This window comes from Frankliniella occidentalis, unplaced genomic scaffold (genome assembly GCF_000697945.3).
Source record: "Frankliniella occidentalis isolate FOCC.00 unplaced genomic scaffold, Focc_3.1 Scaffold237, whole genome shotgun sequence".
Lineage (NCBI taxonomy): Eukaryota > Metazoa > Arthropoda > Insecta > Thysanoptera > Thripidae > Frankliniella > Frankliniella occidentalis.
The window spans coordinates 252,030-267,847 of NW_026267363.1; the positions used below are offsets into that span (position 1 = coordinate 252,030).

A 15,818-nucleotide genomic window follows, 5' to 3' on the forward strand; every position below is an offset into this window, starting at 1 on the left:
GGTAGCCTTGTCTTCCTCCTCCCTGCAGTGGGCCGTGTCCCTTATTGTGCTGTGGCTGCTGCGCCTCGCCGCGGACGTCATCCTGGCCGACAGCTCGGCGGCGCAGCGCATCCCGCTGCGCCAGTTGCTGGGCATCTACTCGTGCCTGTGGGGCGCGGTCTTCTTCATGTGCCGCACGCGCGCGGCGCTCGAGGCCCTCGCCCCCATGCTGGCCGTGGCCGGCGAGCTCGAGCGCTGGGGCGCCGCCGAGACCAAGGTACGCGACGCGACGTGGCATCCTCTGAGCAGAGTGAGTCGCGTCTCACGTCCCGCCACCCTGACGGGCGACCGCCTCCGCCTGCCCCAGGGCCTGCTGGCCGCAGGCGCACTCCGGCTGCGCCGGGTGTCGCACTTCTACTACTTCATGGGCCTGACGCAGGTGGCCGGCATCACCAAGACCGTGTACGAGAACCCGGACTCGGCGGTGTCGCGCCTCCTCGAGAGCAACTGGCGGCACGGCCGCGCGGTCGTCTGGAGCCTCTACGTCGCACACGTGCGTACTGCCGGCACCACGAGAGGCGCGCCGCCCGGCCCCGGCCGCAGCTGACCCCAGCCCCGCTCTTCCCCGGCCGCAGACGGCCGCGCTGCTCCTCGGGATATACGCGTACTACACCATGCTGGCCGTGCTCTTCTCCACTTTCGGCTCGTGCTCGGCGCTGTTCCGCGCGCTCGGCGCCGAGAGCGGGTGCGCGGCGAGGCGCGGGGCCGCCGCCGTCGCGTTCCTGGCCGGGCAGCACGCCCGCCTCCTGGACGCGGCCCGCCGCGCCCGCCTCCTGTTCGCCGACCTCTTCGCCCACATCGTGTCCGCCCTGCTCACGCTGCCGCTCCTCGGTACGGCCGAGCTGCTCGTCAACATCAAGGACGTGGACAGCCTGACCCTGGCCACCTTCGCCGTCATCGCCACCATATTCATGCCCATGTGCCTCGCAGGTGAGAGTCAATCATTCACTCGACACCTTCCACTCCTATTTTGTGCACGATCTTTTTCGCGAAACTTCAATTCACCAATAGAAATGATTAGCAATGGCAACCATCATATGGTTGGCTAAGCGAGCACCATTAAATATGGTTGATGCAACCTTACCGTGGTAGTGAGAACCAAAAATATTATTTTCAGCACGTTGCCACTGTTATCTCAACCATATTTTATGGTGCTCCCTGAGCCGACCATATGATGGTTGCCATTGCTAATCATTTCTCTGGGTGTTATTGAACTCGGCGTTATAAACTTGTAAGGGGTTTACGAACCGCAAACAAATTTATCCTCGAGAGGGAAAGAAATATCCGGGTAGGAATGGCACCTCATAATACTTTTATCGTCGGCCCCGGAACTCGACTGAGCAAGCGCACTCGAATGACGCGGTCTGTGTACGCTGTCCCTCCCCCTCGAAGGCCAGGAGCTGGAGGACTCGAGTGCGGCCGTGCGGGAGCGCCTGTACGAGGGCCCCTGGCTCCAGGAGGACGCCGCGACGCGGCGCGCGCGCGCGCACTTCATGCTGGGGGCCGGCTGCAGAGCCAGGATGGCCTTCGGTGGCCTCGGCTCGCTCAACGCCGCGTCCTGCCTGCACGTCGTCAACCGCTGGTTCAGCCTGCTCAACGTCTACATCAACACGAACGCGCGCCACACGGCCGAGCCGCCGCCGCCGCTCTAGTGCTCGCTGTTGGTGGCCCGGGGCCTGCGGGAGCGGGTGCGCGTCGACCATGGCCGACCTAGCAGACCGACAGTACAAAAAAAAAAAAAAATGAAAATGAAAATAAAATGAAATCATGATGATCCTCCAGTCTGGGCCTTTCACTTTAACATCGTCAACAAAGTAGGGTTTTAACCCAAAGAAAATGTGGTTCTCACGAAGACCTCATTGTGACCTCTTTATGACTTACGAGGTTACAGTTCTTTGCACTTGTGACCTCCCCGGTTACCTCACAAGTGCAAGAATCAAAAATCATGACCTCAGAGGTCACAATGAGGTCTTTGTGAGAAAAACGTTTTCCTAGGGTAACACCAGTGGAGGTTTTAGTATTGCTGGGATATTAGGATTTTCTTCTCCAATATCTTTCTTTCAGACAGAAATAGGTAAGTAAGAGTGTGTCTGAATTCAGCAACCAACGGGTCACACGAGACTAAATCCACCATTAGACTCAGCACTATTGTCCATACTTTTGGGTGTATGACCCGAACTTTTCTCTCCGTGTGCGGGGCGGCGCGGCGCCAACATTCGGGTGCGTCGGCGGTGACGACCAGCCTGAAATCTGATGTCGAAATTTGATCGAATTCATGCGAATTCTCTGGGATTTTTTTTCTTTTTTTTCTTTTTTCTGTTTTTTGAAAGAGACAGGTTGATTGACAACTATTTATTTTCACACAGTAAAATGAAAGACTATGGATAGAGAATAGTAAAATTTCTAGGATAATAAGTAGATTCACAGAAGTAAAGATTCATATTCCGTGTGCTATACAAAGCAGAACCAACATGCAATACTCACTTATAGATGAACTGCTACTAACTAACAAAAGAAACAGCAAATATTGGAACATACATGTACTTTGTGATCCTACATAAGTTCTATTAGGAACTATTGTGGTTTCACAAAATAGGACAATCATCACATTTTGTTTAAAGATGGCGTTAGATTCAATCCAAACATTTTGTAAAACACCATGAATTTCTGAACAACTGACAAATAGGGACAGCAGCCCGTCAATTTTAGAGTATTTTTCTGAATACATAATTTAAGTCACAGCCTGCACAAACTATCCAAAACAATACCAACATATCAGCCAGAATACCAAATTTTCAGCCAGATGGTGCGAAGAGGAAAGCTATGAGACTGCTATAGAAATGGTAAGCTGTCATCATAGTTCACTCTCGCTGACATTGCACATAAATTTAAATCATTCACCATCACAACTTATACATAAATCACATTGCTATGATTTCTTACCCACAAAGTCTTCCAATCCTTATTTCTCGATAAGGCACTAAACAAATTAAATAGAAATAACAGCAAACAACCAAATATGTTTGCAGATGATCAATTCAAAGCTAAAATCGAACAACACTATAGGTTTCAAAAACCGGAAATTAAAAAAAGAAATAATTAATACACAAGATAAACAATAATTGGTAAGATATTGCCGCCTCACGAAAAACTCAGTTGTGCTTCAACATATTCCGCAACAAAGTAATTAGAATTTACATTGGCACTGAGGATTGTCACTACACATAATTACACTAATAACATCGACATCGACAAGGAAAGCCTTACCTCAAAATGATCATATTTTCAAAAAAACAACAGCAACTTCAACAGCCAACTAATGATATATTTCTATATATTACTACTTAAAGTATAAATTCCAAGAAAATAGAGCAATATTTTTAGAAACAAAGATACTATTTGGGGATCACAAAAATACATATCACAACAGGCTGCCAGAAAAGTCAGTATACATAACAACCCCATACAACTACGTATATGATTTTAATAAGCCTTGTCAACCTACAGGTTCATACACATAACGTTTACTTCCCAAACCATTTCCGAAAGTGATTTTCACATTACAAACTACAGTCTATTTCAAATCAAGGAATAATTTTCCTGAAAATTTACACATAGAAATCAATGAGGAAGACAGTAGAGCTGGAAAACTGTTCAGCATCAAGATTAAGCCTAACAAGTAGCCCCTAATTATTTTTTGTTCAAGGCAACAAACAGTACAACAGAACAACAAAGTGGGAAAAAAGAACTGAACTTAATAAAAACTCAATCCGCAATTTTTGGGGCTTCTTCCATATTTCTTTCTCTTAAACTTTACAAATAGCAGAGAGAAATCACTCTAAAAAAGGCCTTAAGCTTTTTGTTTAAATGTATCACAGAGATACATTTGATTTTGGCCAAGAAAAAGGAATTTATTGGATTTATGTAAGGGAATCCTAGATAGAAAATGACGAGGACTTTTGGTACCAAGTTAAACAATAAGATTAAAAAGGTAAAATAGGACCTAAACTAGAAAATTGTCTATCAGATTGATCAAGCTTACTTTAACTGTTTTGAGAGGTAAAAATTATTTGAGATTGAGAGTTACTTTGTTAAAAGCACAATTAGAACCCACTCCCTCTCTTTCAGTAAAGCACTTACCGGTACAATAATACACAAGAGTTGTAGAACAATAAGAGATCACTTTCCCTAAAATTACAAATACTGTTAACTGGAATCTGAACAGAATGGGATAAAAGTTTAAAGCCCATGAAGCAAATTGCCATCAGATAAGATAAACAAGTGATATCATAAATAGCACATACTGATCTTAGAATCTTATCGGAACATTCTAAGAGAAATTGAGAAATGCAAGAAGGCATAATGAGTAAAAACACTGGAATAACAATAATGACAATAATGACTTTTTCTTTGCTGAGACCTTCAATAAAATGTTCCATATATTTTTTGACTCAAATGAGAAGCAAAGCTTGCTTGATATTTTAATGCACTTCGACTGGCACGCCTGCATTTTCGGCCATGAGGTTACAGAAGTTATCAATAGATACCTGGTATTTGTTATTGAGCTCTCTCATCTCATTCAAAAGTTCAAAACCCTGTTTTATTAGGTCTTGAGCAGTTTTGGAATGCCGCATACGAGCACAAACCTTGAAGGCATTGTACATTCGATCTTGGTGTTGGTAAAAATTTTCCACTTTGTCTGAAAGAGTCAAACCATGTTGCAAATATTGGTGGAAGGTTGCACGGTCTGTTACACCTTTCAGCTCCATTTTTGTAATGAGTAGATCAACATGTTCTAAGCTTTGTCTCACCAAAGCCATGAGACAACCCTAGAAAAAGCAGAGAAATTTTTTTAGCACTTTTTCAGTTTGAGATGCAACCTGTCTTGGAATGACGAATGTTCGCTGCTTAGTTTACCTCAACAAGAATGTTGACAACATAGTACAGTCTTGTACATTTGGCACATTTCTTTTGATCTATAATGGAACACAACAAAAGTTTTAGTACTAAGTTTCAGTATAAAATTACATCAGGGAATTAAGAAAATAAGAACGTACTGTGCTTTTGTCCGTGGTTAAAATGAGAAAACTTTGTTTTATCCTTGCATTTCAGGATCATAGGGGTGTGGACTCGAACACTCTTCAAATCATCTAATGGCTCTTCAGTGTTGAAATCCATCATTACTAGTTTCAAGCATCGTTCAACATCATAGTCATCTTTTGATTTTTCATCCTCTAATTGCTCATGTTGAGGCTGGGATCCTTTCCTCAAAGGCCACATTGCCTGTACATGGAGACAGGAGGAAGATAATGACAACTCATAAACGATAAAAAAAAAAACCCACAAATATTCCATTAATGAGGGGTGCCAAACATTTGATTTGATGACAAAGCAATCCCCCACTCCCACCACAAAAATCGATACAAAAATCGTCCGTGCACGCGAAGTCTCACTCAACATCAAGTTGATCGAGTTTTATACAGATTAGATATCAGACTGATTGTCCTTTTTCTGTTCTGTTGTCGAAATGCTTACCTCCATTCTGCGCTGCAAGTGGAAGCTGGGGAGGTGGGAGCTCATACGAGACCCCCACGTCCGCCTGAGGTACAGAATGGTGGCGATTACTGCGTGCCACAGGTTGGAAAAGGAGAGAAGCTCGACTGTCCCGAGCTTCTAGCTTCAGTGGTTGCGGGTTGGTCTAATGTCACTCGAGCACTCAACTGGGTTCAAGTGCCCTAGCCACGATCAACTCTGAAATGTCGTCTGCTAGACTTTCCTTTTTCAAAAAAAAATCGTCTGCTGCGCACAAGTTCATCGCGCATGCGTACTGACACGGCCTGTCACGTGAGGAAGGTCCAGTTACAGACACAAGTGGCTGCAAGGCGGTGCACGTTGGCGAGGTTTGACTTGACATACCTCAATTTTCCTTCTGCTAGCTTGTGTGATGTTATGCAAGCTTGTAAGTGCAAATGCCAAACCGTAAGTGTTAACTGCGAATGAAACAAATTCCGCTCAAGAACACAACTTCTTTTAAAGAGAAGAGGGCATCTACAATTTTTCAGTAAAACGACAATCCAGCGTTTCCGCAATGGCTTCGGTACTGCAAATTCGATATAATAATAATACTAATACAAATAATAATGTGTAGGGTTATGGTGTTCAATTGGAGGAGTATTATTTATTATTATTTTATAATATTTGTTGCAGAATATGTCGGCAGTGATGAAGATTGTGCGGCACTCATCCTCCCTCTTTGAGGTGTGTGTGAGAAACTGAATTTACCAACATCGCCTTGTACTTAATATTTAATATCTGCCCATTCTGTATTTCAGCGAAGTCAGTCACTTTGGGGAGTGTCTGCTGTTCGTTTGCTGTCAAACAGCGCCAATACTCCCCCAGAGACAGGAGAACCACCCATCCCCATCTACCAAGAAAAGCGACATGAACCAGTGCAGTTGAAACGTTCCAGGTATAAACATCAACCCACTAATCAGCTTCTATTAACATTCTTTTAAGCGACCATCATCTGGTATCCTGCATATGGTTTCAGGCTGGTGTATCAATCACGCAAGAGAGGTATGCTGGAAAATGGTCTACTCCTAAGTACATTTGCTGCGAAGTATCTTAGCACCATGTCCGATAGTCACCTTCAACAGTATGATCGTCTCATAAACCTTCCCAGTAATGATTGGGATATATTTTATTGGGCTACTGGTGTGAAGCCCACCCCTCCTGAATTTGAAACTGAGGTGATGGGCATGCTCAAAGAACATGTTAAAAACAAGGACAGAGAGGCCAGGCTTACACAACCAGCTCTGTGGTAGTTTGCATGTTCCGAGTGTAAAGTCTAATACTCCATAGTGTTGCGGGTTTTCATACCCAAGGGGCTATGGCGTCTTACGGGCAGATCGGGTAGACCCGCAACACTGTGGTGTATTGCCATTACAGATGGAACAGTATATTTATGGTTTTAGAAAGTTCAAAATAGTTGGTGACTTACTAATGAGCTGTTGTAGCACCAATTTATTAGTTTCAAGTGAATGAAGGAAATTTATGGACTGCTAGACTGTAAGTGTTTGAGTTGGCTTAAATTAAGATTGGTAATGTGAAAATAAAAGAATTTCAAGAGTTATCTTACTAAAAGTTGTAGCACTTTATTGATCCAACCATTGTAGTCTGAAGTAACACCCAGAACACACCTATTCCAAAGCACTATCATAGTGGTAGATAATGGGTTGATTACAACATGTTTGACACTTTAATAATTTCACTTAGAAGTTAGATATGAAAATACAAGAGAAAATAGGTAGCTGTTATGCAATTCATTGGAAGAAGATAACAAAATAGGATTGGAGCCTGCCAACCTCACATAACACCTTTCTTTTTAACAATGGGAAAAAGAAACTCACTTGAAATTATTTCAAATTACAGCTAGTAATTTCAGACATGAGGTGCAAGGTCCCTCTATGATTGATGACTAACTTCTAAAACACAAATCAAATGCAAAGTAGCATTAACAAATACCCACTGAGTAAGGGGACATGCATAGCCCATCAAGCTCAGATAAACATTAACTTTGTCAAAATAAAAGTAAAGACAGTGTCTTTAAAACTAGCATGAGATGCACTGATAAGATTAGAGGGGAAAAAACCTAAATAATACTCATTTGCAGGGAAAATATTGAATGATCACCTGTGATTCAAGTCTTAATTAGCAGACACAGTGTCAGAGCATAGAAGCCTACTGCTTTACAACTTTGTTTTACTGCTGATTTGACAGAAATGTTATGATTTGCTCCAAAAAGAGGCACTTACAATGCTAATTAATACATTAAACAAATTGAACAACATTCTTACAATGTTTATGGACAAATTAGGAAAATACATGCATATTCATTACAATAAAAAAATTTACTCTTTCCTAAAAGTATTGGAAAATATTGCTAGGGCTTTAAAATATGTATGTACAAAGTCCAAGATATCAATGCAATTAGTGATGTCCTACAAATAATTATCATCCAAAAATCAATATTTTTAAGATTTACTCTACTTTCACCCTCATAAGGGGCTGTCAATAGACCCTCTCTCCTATGACTTTGCAAGACGCAGCACATGCAATATAACTTCATCTACAGTCTGATTATTAAGAAGCGTCTTGACTGCAGTATCATCAATAACAACAGTGAACAGAAGCTTTGCATTGTGACGTAGCCGGTCACTGTATGGTAGATCATCAGATCCAGCTGGAGGATGACCACATCGTCGGATGACTGCTTCTAGTAACTGGTCGACTGGAGCATCTGGCCAGCCAAATGCCCGAAGTGTTGCTTCATCCACAAGCAAAGTAAGAAGCTCACGGACCTATTCATCAAAGAAGTGTAAAAATATTAGAATTTATTCCGGGTAAACGACAACTAAGTGAAAATTTCAGTGACAATTTTACTTACAGAGTCTGCAAGGGCACCGTCTTCCAAAACATGCTTAGCTGGAATGGGAATTGTCCTGGTAGGACCCGCAGTTTCCCCTTCGTTGTCATTGGCAGCAACAAGCAACTGGGCTTGCAATTTCTTCTTTTCTGCTTCAGCCAAAATTTCTTCAAGCATGTCACGATGTTTAGTACGCATGTGGCGCAGCAAGCAGTCTTGACGGATGAAAGCACGACCACATTCATCGCATGACCGGGGGGGTTCCTAGATAGATCAAAGCGATTAGATTACCGAGAAAAACTGGTCACAGACATTTTGTATTATTGATGATATGATAAATATACCTTGGTATGAGTCAGCAAATGAATCTTCAGAGATGATTTCATGGCAAATGATTTGTCACAAATTGGGCACTTGTGGGCTTTGAGACCAGAGTGCAAAACAGTGTGCCGGGCCATGTCTTCACGTCGCACAAATGTTTTGTTGCACTCAGTGCACTCAAAAGGCTTTGCCCCCTCATGCACATACTTAACATGAAGGTCAAGACGTGTCTTGCGATTGAAAGCCTTGCTACAGATATCACAGGTGTATCCATTTTCGCCTAGAAAAAAAATATTCAGCGGTGAACAGAAAACTCACTATTGAGTCTGAGGCATAGAATATTGAAGAATTACCTGTGTGATGGAAAATGTGGGCCCGTAATTGAGAGAGTTGAATGAATGTTTTGCCACAATATTTGCAGCTATGTGGTTTATTTCCAGTGTGAGTTCTCATGTGCCTATTCAGGGTCTCCTTAGCTGTGAATTTTGCATAACACTAGAGGCAAAAGAATCTATTAGTATGAAGTTTCTCTAGCCAATATTATAATATATGAAGTCATATTCTACATTAACTTACCTCTTTGCACTCATATGGTTTCTCTCCAGTATGGATACGGGTATGCTTCTTCATTGCACTGCTAGAGGGGAATACTTTCGGGCAGTATGAGCAAGCATAGGGTTTTTCACCTGGAAAGAAAATGATAGATATAGATACATAGAGAGAGGTAATTATAGGTGAGGGAGCAATATAGTGCCCAACATACCAGTGTGAGTTCTCATGTGAATTTGCAGTAGGGTTGTGCCTTGGAATTCCTTCTCACACATCTCGCAGGTGTAGGTGCGTTTTCGTTTCACCTGACCAGCATGAGCACGCAGATGCTCACGGAGGTTGTCTTTCCGGTTAAACATTCGGCCACAGACCTAAGATTAGAGGAAAGTTAGTATCTTAAGATCCTTCTGGTAAACGCTCTAGTCAAATAAGTAGGTGATAATCCTATTAAACATACCTGGCAAGGATACTGTGGGCGAGCATTACCATCACAACCACTTTGCAAAACATGTCTGTCCAGATGATATTTTCTACTAAACTTGATGTTGCATCTTTCACATTCATATGGCTTCAACCCTATAAAGGATATTACGATAAATTGTATCCTGAATGAGCAAATAATTATTTATAAAATTCTTTTAAAAATGAGAGACATACCTGTGTGGGTATACATGTGTCTTGCAAGTGTTCCTTTGTCAGGACAGCGAGCATTACATTCTGGGCATGAGTACGTATCACCTTCAGCATGGATCACTCTCCGATGCCGTTCCAAACTAGACTTGAGTTTAAACTGCTTGTTGCAGTCGTGGCATGAAAACTCTCCATTCTATCAAAAAACAAAGTTGTTGAAGAAATACATTTGAACAGCATAAAGGCATGAGATATGTTTCACTCATATGGTAGAACAGTACCTCATGAGCTCCATCAATATCTTCCCCGCAACAATGACACTTTCCAACAGGCATTTCTGCAGAATAACTGCCTGCTTCCATCACATTGTTTTCAGCAGCTAGCATATCGTTTTCATCTCCTGCAAAAAAACATACCCAATGAGTAATGAAGGACTTTGAGCATTTTCTACAGTCAGAGCCAATGTGGTACCCACCATGCATGTTATCAAGATGATCAGGGACAATGAGACCCTGATTCACAGTCAATCCAATGTTCCCATCTGTCGTCAAAGCTGAACAGGTCTTCAGATGAATCTTAAGACTCTAAAAAGAATAACAAAGTATAGATATATATATATATATTTATTCAAAATAAAAATCAGGAGCAGTGGAACCAATCTAAACTTTAAGTTGAATTTTTACTCACAGCTGGGGTTGCAAAGACCTTAAAACAATGATGGCATTTACTGTCGTTCACAGGTGTTGAAGGATTAGGGCCAACATCCCCATCTAAGGCACCAAGGTCTTCTTCTCCCTCAGTATTGCCATCATTCTCTGACACAGGGTCGACAACATTCTTTGGGGTTACAGGCTTACGACCAGCACCTTTCCCTATTGGAATTGACAAAAAATTATTTTTAAATAATCAGTAAAACATCTGGAAATGACATTAAAAACTGACGAAGCACAACATACCACTGCCTTGATTATTGTTATTATTAACTCCACCCTTAGCTTTCTTTTTGCTATTTCCAGAATCAGATTCTTCATTTGATTCATTGTTTTCCCTTGCAAGAGGAAGTTTTCTTACTCGAAGACCTAAGTAAAGCACATAAATTTCATTTAAAGAAAGAAAACTAAGAACTAACAATGAGCAATGAAGATGTCTAAAATTCAACTTACCTGTTCGAGGTGCAGGCGACAAGGGAGCTTCTAATTCTTCAGTTTCTGGAGTACCTTCTTCCATCTCGTCTAAAAGAAAGAAACAGAATTGTCAGAAGACGGAGTAACAGTGTAAAAGAATTTTTAAACACATGAAATAACTTCTACCTGCTCCATCATCCGGATCAGGTTTAATCTTCTTCCCAGATCGCCCACCATACGTCCTGGGAATAGATTTCTTTTTCCCACTTGCCTCCGACATGGTATGCAATGGCAATTGTAGCCCAACAAGCCTAGTTCTGAAAAAGCCTCGTAATTTTCTGAAACTAGAGAGGATAAAATACTTTAAGTGTCACAGAAGACTATGCGTAAGGCTGAGACTTCTCATGTAAAATAAAAAGCAAACAAACACGAGAACAGTTAACTTCACAGATTGTAAGAAGAGATCAAAAGGTTGTGGGAAGAGTGAAACATTGTAGAACCAGTTCATCTACCTACAATGCGAGAACAAAACCTTATAGGGGAGGGAGAGTGCACCAAGTACCTGAAGCTGTTTTATTTACCACGCAAAGTTCGCGATTCGGAACAGAGGCGAGCCTACACTAACTACAATAAGCAGGTCGAAACAAATGGAAATAGAAAAAAAACACACGATCAGGGCAGACTTATAACAGCACCCAAGGTAAGTATTTGCGGTAAATCCTGTTGCATCAAATGGCCGAAAGCAAGCGAGCCGCCCAGGGCAGCCATAGGCCACCAGCATCACTCCACAACCGGCGCGAAACTCCCAATGTTGTGGCGCGGAGGTTAGAAACACAGGTTGCCGTAAGTAAAGCAATCTTTCCCACGCGAGGGCGAGTTAGCGGTCCTAACCACTACCTAAACAATTAAAGTACGTCGCAAAATCAATTTAAGGAGCAACAACACGTCCGCAAATAAGAAAAGCGCCAACTGGTGAGCGGACTCAGGCTTTCGCGCTAGCCTACTTTTCTCGGACTTGGCTCACCGTCCTGGCACAACAATTATAAATTAACTCGGTAGCTTGAGGTACTCACATGGCTTATGACCTCAACGGCATTTCGAACGGGTTATCAAACGGGGAAGTGGCACAGAAATCCAAGGCCTTAGACGCTAACGATTTGTCCCTTGTAGATCTCACGCCTGGAAGCTCGACAACCTACGCGTCACCCGAGCGGAGCGCGACTGCAGCGCACTCGGCGTCGGGACTACTTTCGACCGGCCCCCCGGCGTGGCGCGCGGGTGGCCTAGTCGCGAAATAGTCCCCCCACAGGACGGTTCTTTTACCCACGTTTCGGCCCGTTAAGGGAAACAGACTCGGCGGAAACGAGTGCGGGGAATAATTTTCTTTTCGTCGTCACCGAATGACACCTCCACTCTAGTGTCGCTACAACCCGCGCCGCACACCTGTGCGACCATGCAGCTGCCGCCTGCAGGCCTGCACGGTGCACGGCACGGCCCCAGGGTCAGGCCGGGTGCAGGTACAAGTGCAGCTTGGAGGGGATGCGGGCGGGTGCGGGCGTCAATGAGTCCGGTAAAACGCATCTATGGGACTTGGAAACGTAGCATTTGTTTATGAGTGGAGCGTTGCTCGTTAAATCTGAGATGAGATTTGAGTGACTCGTGTGGCTTCTCAAGCTTTGAATGAATTCCAATAATAAAAATTCCATTTAGGAGTGGGAGGAGAAAGAAACACAGGTGTATTTTTAGTTTTGTACTTTATTTTCCTTCTTATCATCTGCTGATTAGTACAACACAAATTCTCCAAACACAGGCACAAAAAGTGCACAAGCATTGATGTTAACAACAATCCAAGTCAATCCATTATAAATTAAAAGTGAAAGGTTTTGGATTAGCACAGGCAGAAAATGAGCACTAATAAAATTGAGATACCTCAAAATGATAAGAAAAAAAGACTTAGTTCAAAAAGTTGGACTAAATGACTTGAAAATCACAACTACCGCATTTTTAGCACTTGACATATCAAAGCAAAGAATGCAGATGAAATACCCTGCTCCTAACAACCCAAATCCTATAAGACATTACTAGTATGGCAACTTTGCAAGGCCAATCACATCAATACAGGTAATGAAAAATCACTTTTAACATTTTGTTAAGAGAAAAAGAGAGAAACAAGACATAGTACCCAAAACAAATATGGGCATATAGTGCTGATAGACATAAAATATTCAGAAATACATGCTAAATGCAAATACTTTGTTTTAAACCTTATTAACTTTCCCCAAAAAATAGAAATAAAAATTTTTACTGTTTCTTCTATATAGGCTATGACTATAGGAAGTACAGGATGTTGGTAAGAGTCGAAACTTAACAAAGAAGACATCAACAATACTAGAAAGAAGAACATGTCACTGGTGAATAATTTCTGATAGCATTGACCAGAGGTTTGTGCAGCAATATTTTAATGGAAGTTGTGGTCCTTGACCCGTCCACCATCGCCTTCAGACACAAAACGTTTGCGGCCTCGAGTTGGCATCTTTTTCAAAAGATCATCACTGAGGAATCCAGCCTTGTGACAACGTTCAACAAAACGCTCCAACACAGTATAAGCAAGTGGCACATCAAGACAAATATCTGGCATATCTTCATACACCCGCAAGAAGCCCTGAAAATAAAGTTGTGTGTTAGAAAACTATTGGGGTATAAAATCATGATGCAACAGCAAAGAAGTGAGATCCTTACTCTCTCCATCATGTCCTCAGTAATAATGATTGCATTGGAAAGAGACTTAAGCAATTTACACATGGCCTCATCAGTGTGATGGTTTATGGCTTCCAGTACCATCACTACAGCCTACGGACAGAAACACAGTTTGTGAGATAAAAACAAGGCATACAAAGGAAAACAAATCAAAAATATTGAAACACTCCTAAGCTGTTTTTGAGGGAAAGCAAAATAAACTGTACCTCATACACCAACTCATGATGAAAGTGAGGGACTTCAAGGTCTTGCAAGCAACGAGTTGCTTCTTGAAGGTCTCCAGAAGACAGATATTCCTGCAGCAGCAGAATCATCTTTCGTATCAGGTACTTAACAGGGCGTAGGCCACCACCCACACCCCACACATTGTCCAAGCGCACCAGACCATGCTTGATGGACAGAAGGGTTTCCGCCCGTGACAGCGCTTGTCTAAAAGAGTAGACCAAAAAAGTTAATAGTTAGGTACTGAACAAGACAGGCCTGTGAAATTCTTATCACTAAGCACTTACTTAGCATTATCAGTTTCAGCCTTTTCTTTCAAAGTTTCGATGAACTTAGGGGGTATACAGTCATCAGCAATTGCCCGAGCAAGGAAATTGCCCAGAACAATATGTGCTTCTGGTGTATCAAGGATGAGATCAGGTAAATTCTTAATCAAAGCATCAAAGGCTGTAAAATACATAAAGAGATAAATATGAAAATTACAAGGAAAAATAGTGAAGGTGAAGAAACTATAATGGTATTATATTTAATTCTTAGCTGCACCCCAAATTTCAAAGCAGTCACAGGGAACACTCGCATTAGACCTCTCTTGAATGCCAACCCCATCCTTCAGTTTTTAAAATTGTCAAGAAGGGTGCAGCATTGAATCTCAATAATATGGTATCTACTCACCTTTGCCAATGTCTCTCTGAGACAGAATACGACCATAAAGGTCTGAGATCAAGACAGAAGTCATTTCTCGGTGAGAGGGTTTGTGGTCCATAGCCATTTCTATAGCAAACTGTACAATCTGCAATAAATTTATAAAATATACATAATGCAGAATATGAAACAGCACAATACCAAGAAAAGCATTTTTGTTGACCTACCATGAACCGCTTGGACCCACTGTTGATTTCATCAAGGGCAAGACAAGCCTCATAAGCATCACCATTTTCAAAATATTCCAGTATAATGGGCTCAACTAGTTTCTGTAAATAAAAGTATTACGAGCTAAAATAAATACCCTAGCTTACCTAGATAAGATCTAGAATTTGGGTTCAATGAAACAAGTAAATTGCATGACCTTGGAATAGAAAATAAGATAAACTGAAAAGTAGTATTAATAACCATAAGCTGTTTATGGCAAAAATTGAGGGAAAGGGTACCATAAGACTCCTACTCCAAGGAGACAAATGAATAAGCCTTACTTCAAGGCCTCAAAAATTAGCAGCTATAATCATAGATACTACATACAGTAATAGAAGAAAATAAGTGTTCACATGCTGACCTGAAGTTGTTCTTCGGATACTTGAGGAATGACACTCTTCAATTCAATATCACCATTATCAAGAGAGTCACTGTCATAGTTTGGATCATTCATATCTTCATCAACTTCTTGAAGTTCTGAACCCAACTGACCCCACACTCCTTTCCCACCAGCACCTCCTGTAAACAAAGGGAAATAAAAATATTTAGGGTCAAAGTAACTTTAACATGTAATATTTAGTGTGGTAGTGGTCACGGGGAGCCAGTAAGCATATAACTACTAGACGACAAGTCAAGAGTTGTTATAGGGCAGTTATAGGATAAGCACTATTGACGATTACAGATTTAAATTACCCCATCCACACTAACATAACTGGCAGTAAAGGAAGAACTCACCAGCTCTGGAAGAACATTGAGAAATGACTGACAACTTGCTACCACCTACCCACTCACGGAGCTTCCATAAAGGCAAACGTAAACAAACTACCCAAGCTCCCCCCCCC

General features: G+C 42.0%; 5 protein-coding genes across 7 annotated transcripts in view; 2 read left to right on the forward strand and 3 right to left on the reverse strand.

Moving 5' to 3' along the window:
* Window positions 1-1,765, forward strand: LOC127750691 (uncharacterized). The gene is made up of 4 exons (XM_052272993.1): window positions 1-256; window positions 419-532; window positions 615-969; window positions 1,432-1,765. Exons 1-4 carry the CDS (start codon window positions 167-169, stop codon window positions 1,689-1,691), a joined length of 819 nt encoding a protein of 272 aa, XP_052128953.1. The 5' UTR covers window positions 1-166; the 3' UTR covers window positions 1,692-1,765.
* A 611-nt stretch (window positions 1,766-2,376) lies between these two features.
* LOC113205094 (uncharacterized) lies at window positions 2,377-5,881 on the reverse strand. The gene is made up of 4 exons (XM_026420559.2): window positions 5,575-5,881; window positions 5,097-5,322; window positions 4,957-5,015; window positions 2,377-4,868 (listed from the first exon to the last, which is right to left on the reverse strand). Exons 1-4 carry the CDS (start codon window positions 5,617-5,619, stop codon window positions 4,521-4,523), a joined length of 678 nt encoding a protein of 225 aa, XP_026276344.1. The 5' UTR covers window positions 5,620-5,881; the 3' UTR covers window positions 2,377-4,520.
* Window positions 5,882-5,899: 18 nt separating this feature from the next.
* Window positions 5,900-7,182, forward strand: LOC113205095 (succinate dehydrogenase assembly factor 2, mitochondrial). 2 transcript variants are annotated; one of them, XM_026420561.2, is made up of 4 exons: window positions 5,900-6,017; window positions 6,247-6,297; window positions 6,372-6,508; window positions 6,590-7,182. In XM_026420561.2, exons 1-4 carry the CDS (start codon window positions 6,009-6,011, stop codon window positions 6,861-6,863), a joined length of 471 nt encoding a protein of 156 aa, XP_026276346.1. In that variant the 5' UTR covers window positions 5,900-6,008; the 3' UTR covers window positions 6,864-7,182. The 2 variants fall into 2 exon arrangements, with proteins under 2 accessions (XP_026276346.1, XP_026276345.1); XM_026420560.2 differs by having other exon boundaries at window positions 5,934-6,136.
* On the reverse strand, window positions 7,169-12,329 carry LOC113205093 (protein suppressor of hairy wing). 2 transcript variants are annotated; one of them, XM_026420557.2, is made up of 15 exons: window positions 12,162-12,329; window positions 11,275-11,432; window positions 11,128-11,196; window positions 10,921-11,043; window positions 10,652-10,836; window positions 10,440-10,548; window positions 10,246-10,364; window positions 9,992-10,160; window positions 9,792-9,910; window positions 9,549-9,705; window positions 9,362-9,471; window positions 9,139-9,280; window positions 8,809-9,065; window positions 8,486-8,728; window positions 7,169-8,399 (listed from the first exon to the last, which is right to left on the reverse strand). In XM_026420557.2, the coding sequence occupies exons 2-15, from the start codon at window positions 11,366-11,368 to the stop codon at window positions 8,127-8,129; spliced, it is 2,169 nt and encodes a 722-aa protein (XP_026276342.1). In that variant the 5' UTR covers window positions 11,369-11,432; window positions 12,162-12,329; the 3' UTR covers window positions 7,169-8,126. The 2 variants fall into 2 exon arrangements, with proteins under 2 accessions (XP_026276342.1, XP_026276343.1); XM_026420558.2 differs by lacking the exon at window positions 12,162-12,329 and adding an exon at window positions 11,651-11,884.
* Window positions 12,330-12,825: 496 nt separating this feature from the next.
* LOC113205125 (programmed cell death protein 4) overlaps window positions 12,826-15,818 on the reverse strand; it is a 3,923-nt gene continuing 930 nt past the window's right edge. Inside the window, exons 2-8 of the mRNA XM_026420599.2 lie at window positions 15,338-15,495; window positions 14,937-15,038; window positions 14,740-14,857; window positions 14,355-14,514; window positions 14,052-14,274; window positions 13,828-13,938; window positions 12,826-13,750 (exon numbers count right to left, since the gene is read on the reverse strand). Of these exons, the coding sequence (XP_026276384.1) occupies window positions 13,547-13,750; window positions 13,828-13,938; window positions 14,052-14,274; window positions 14,355-14,514; window positions 14,740-14,857; window positions 14,937-15,038; window positions 15,338-15,495 (1,076 nt within the window). The 3' untranslated portion in view covers window positions 12,826-13,546. The remainder of the gene's footprint in view (window positions 13,751-13,827; window positions 13,939-14,051; window positions 14,275-14,354; window positions 14,515-14,739; window positions 14,858-14,936; window positions 15,039-15,337; window positions 15,496-15,818) is intronic.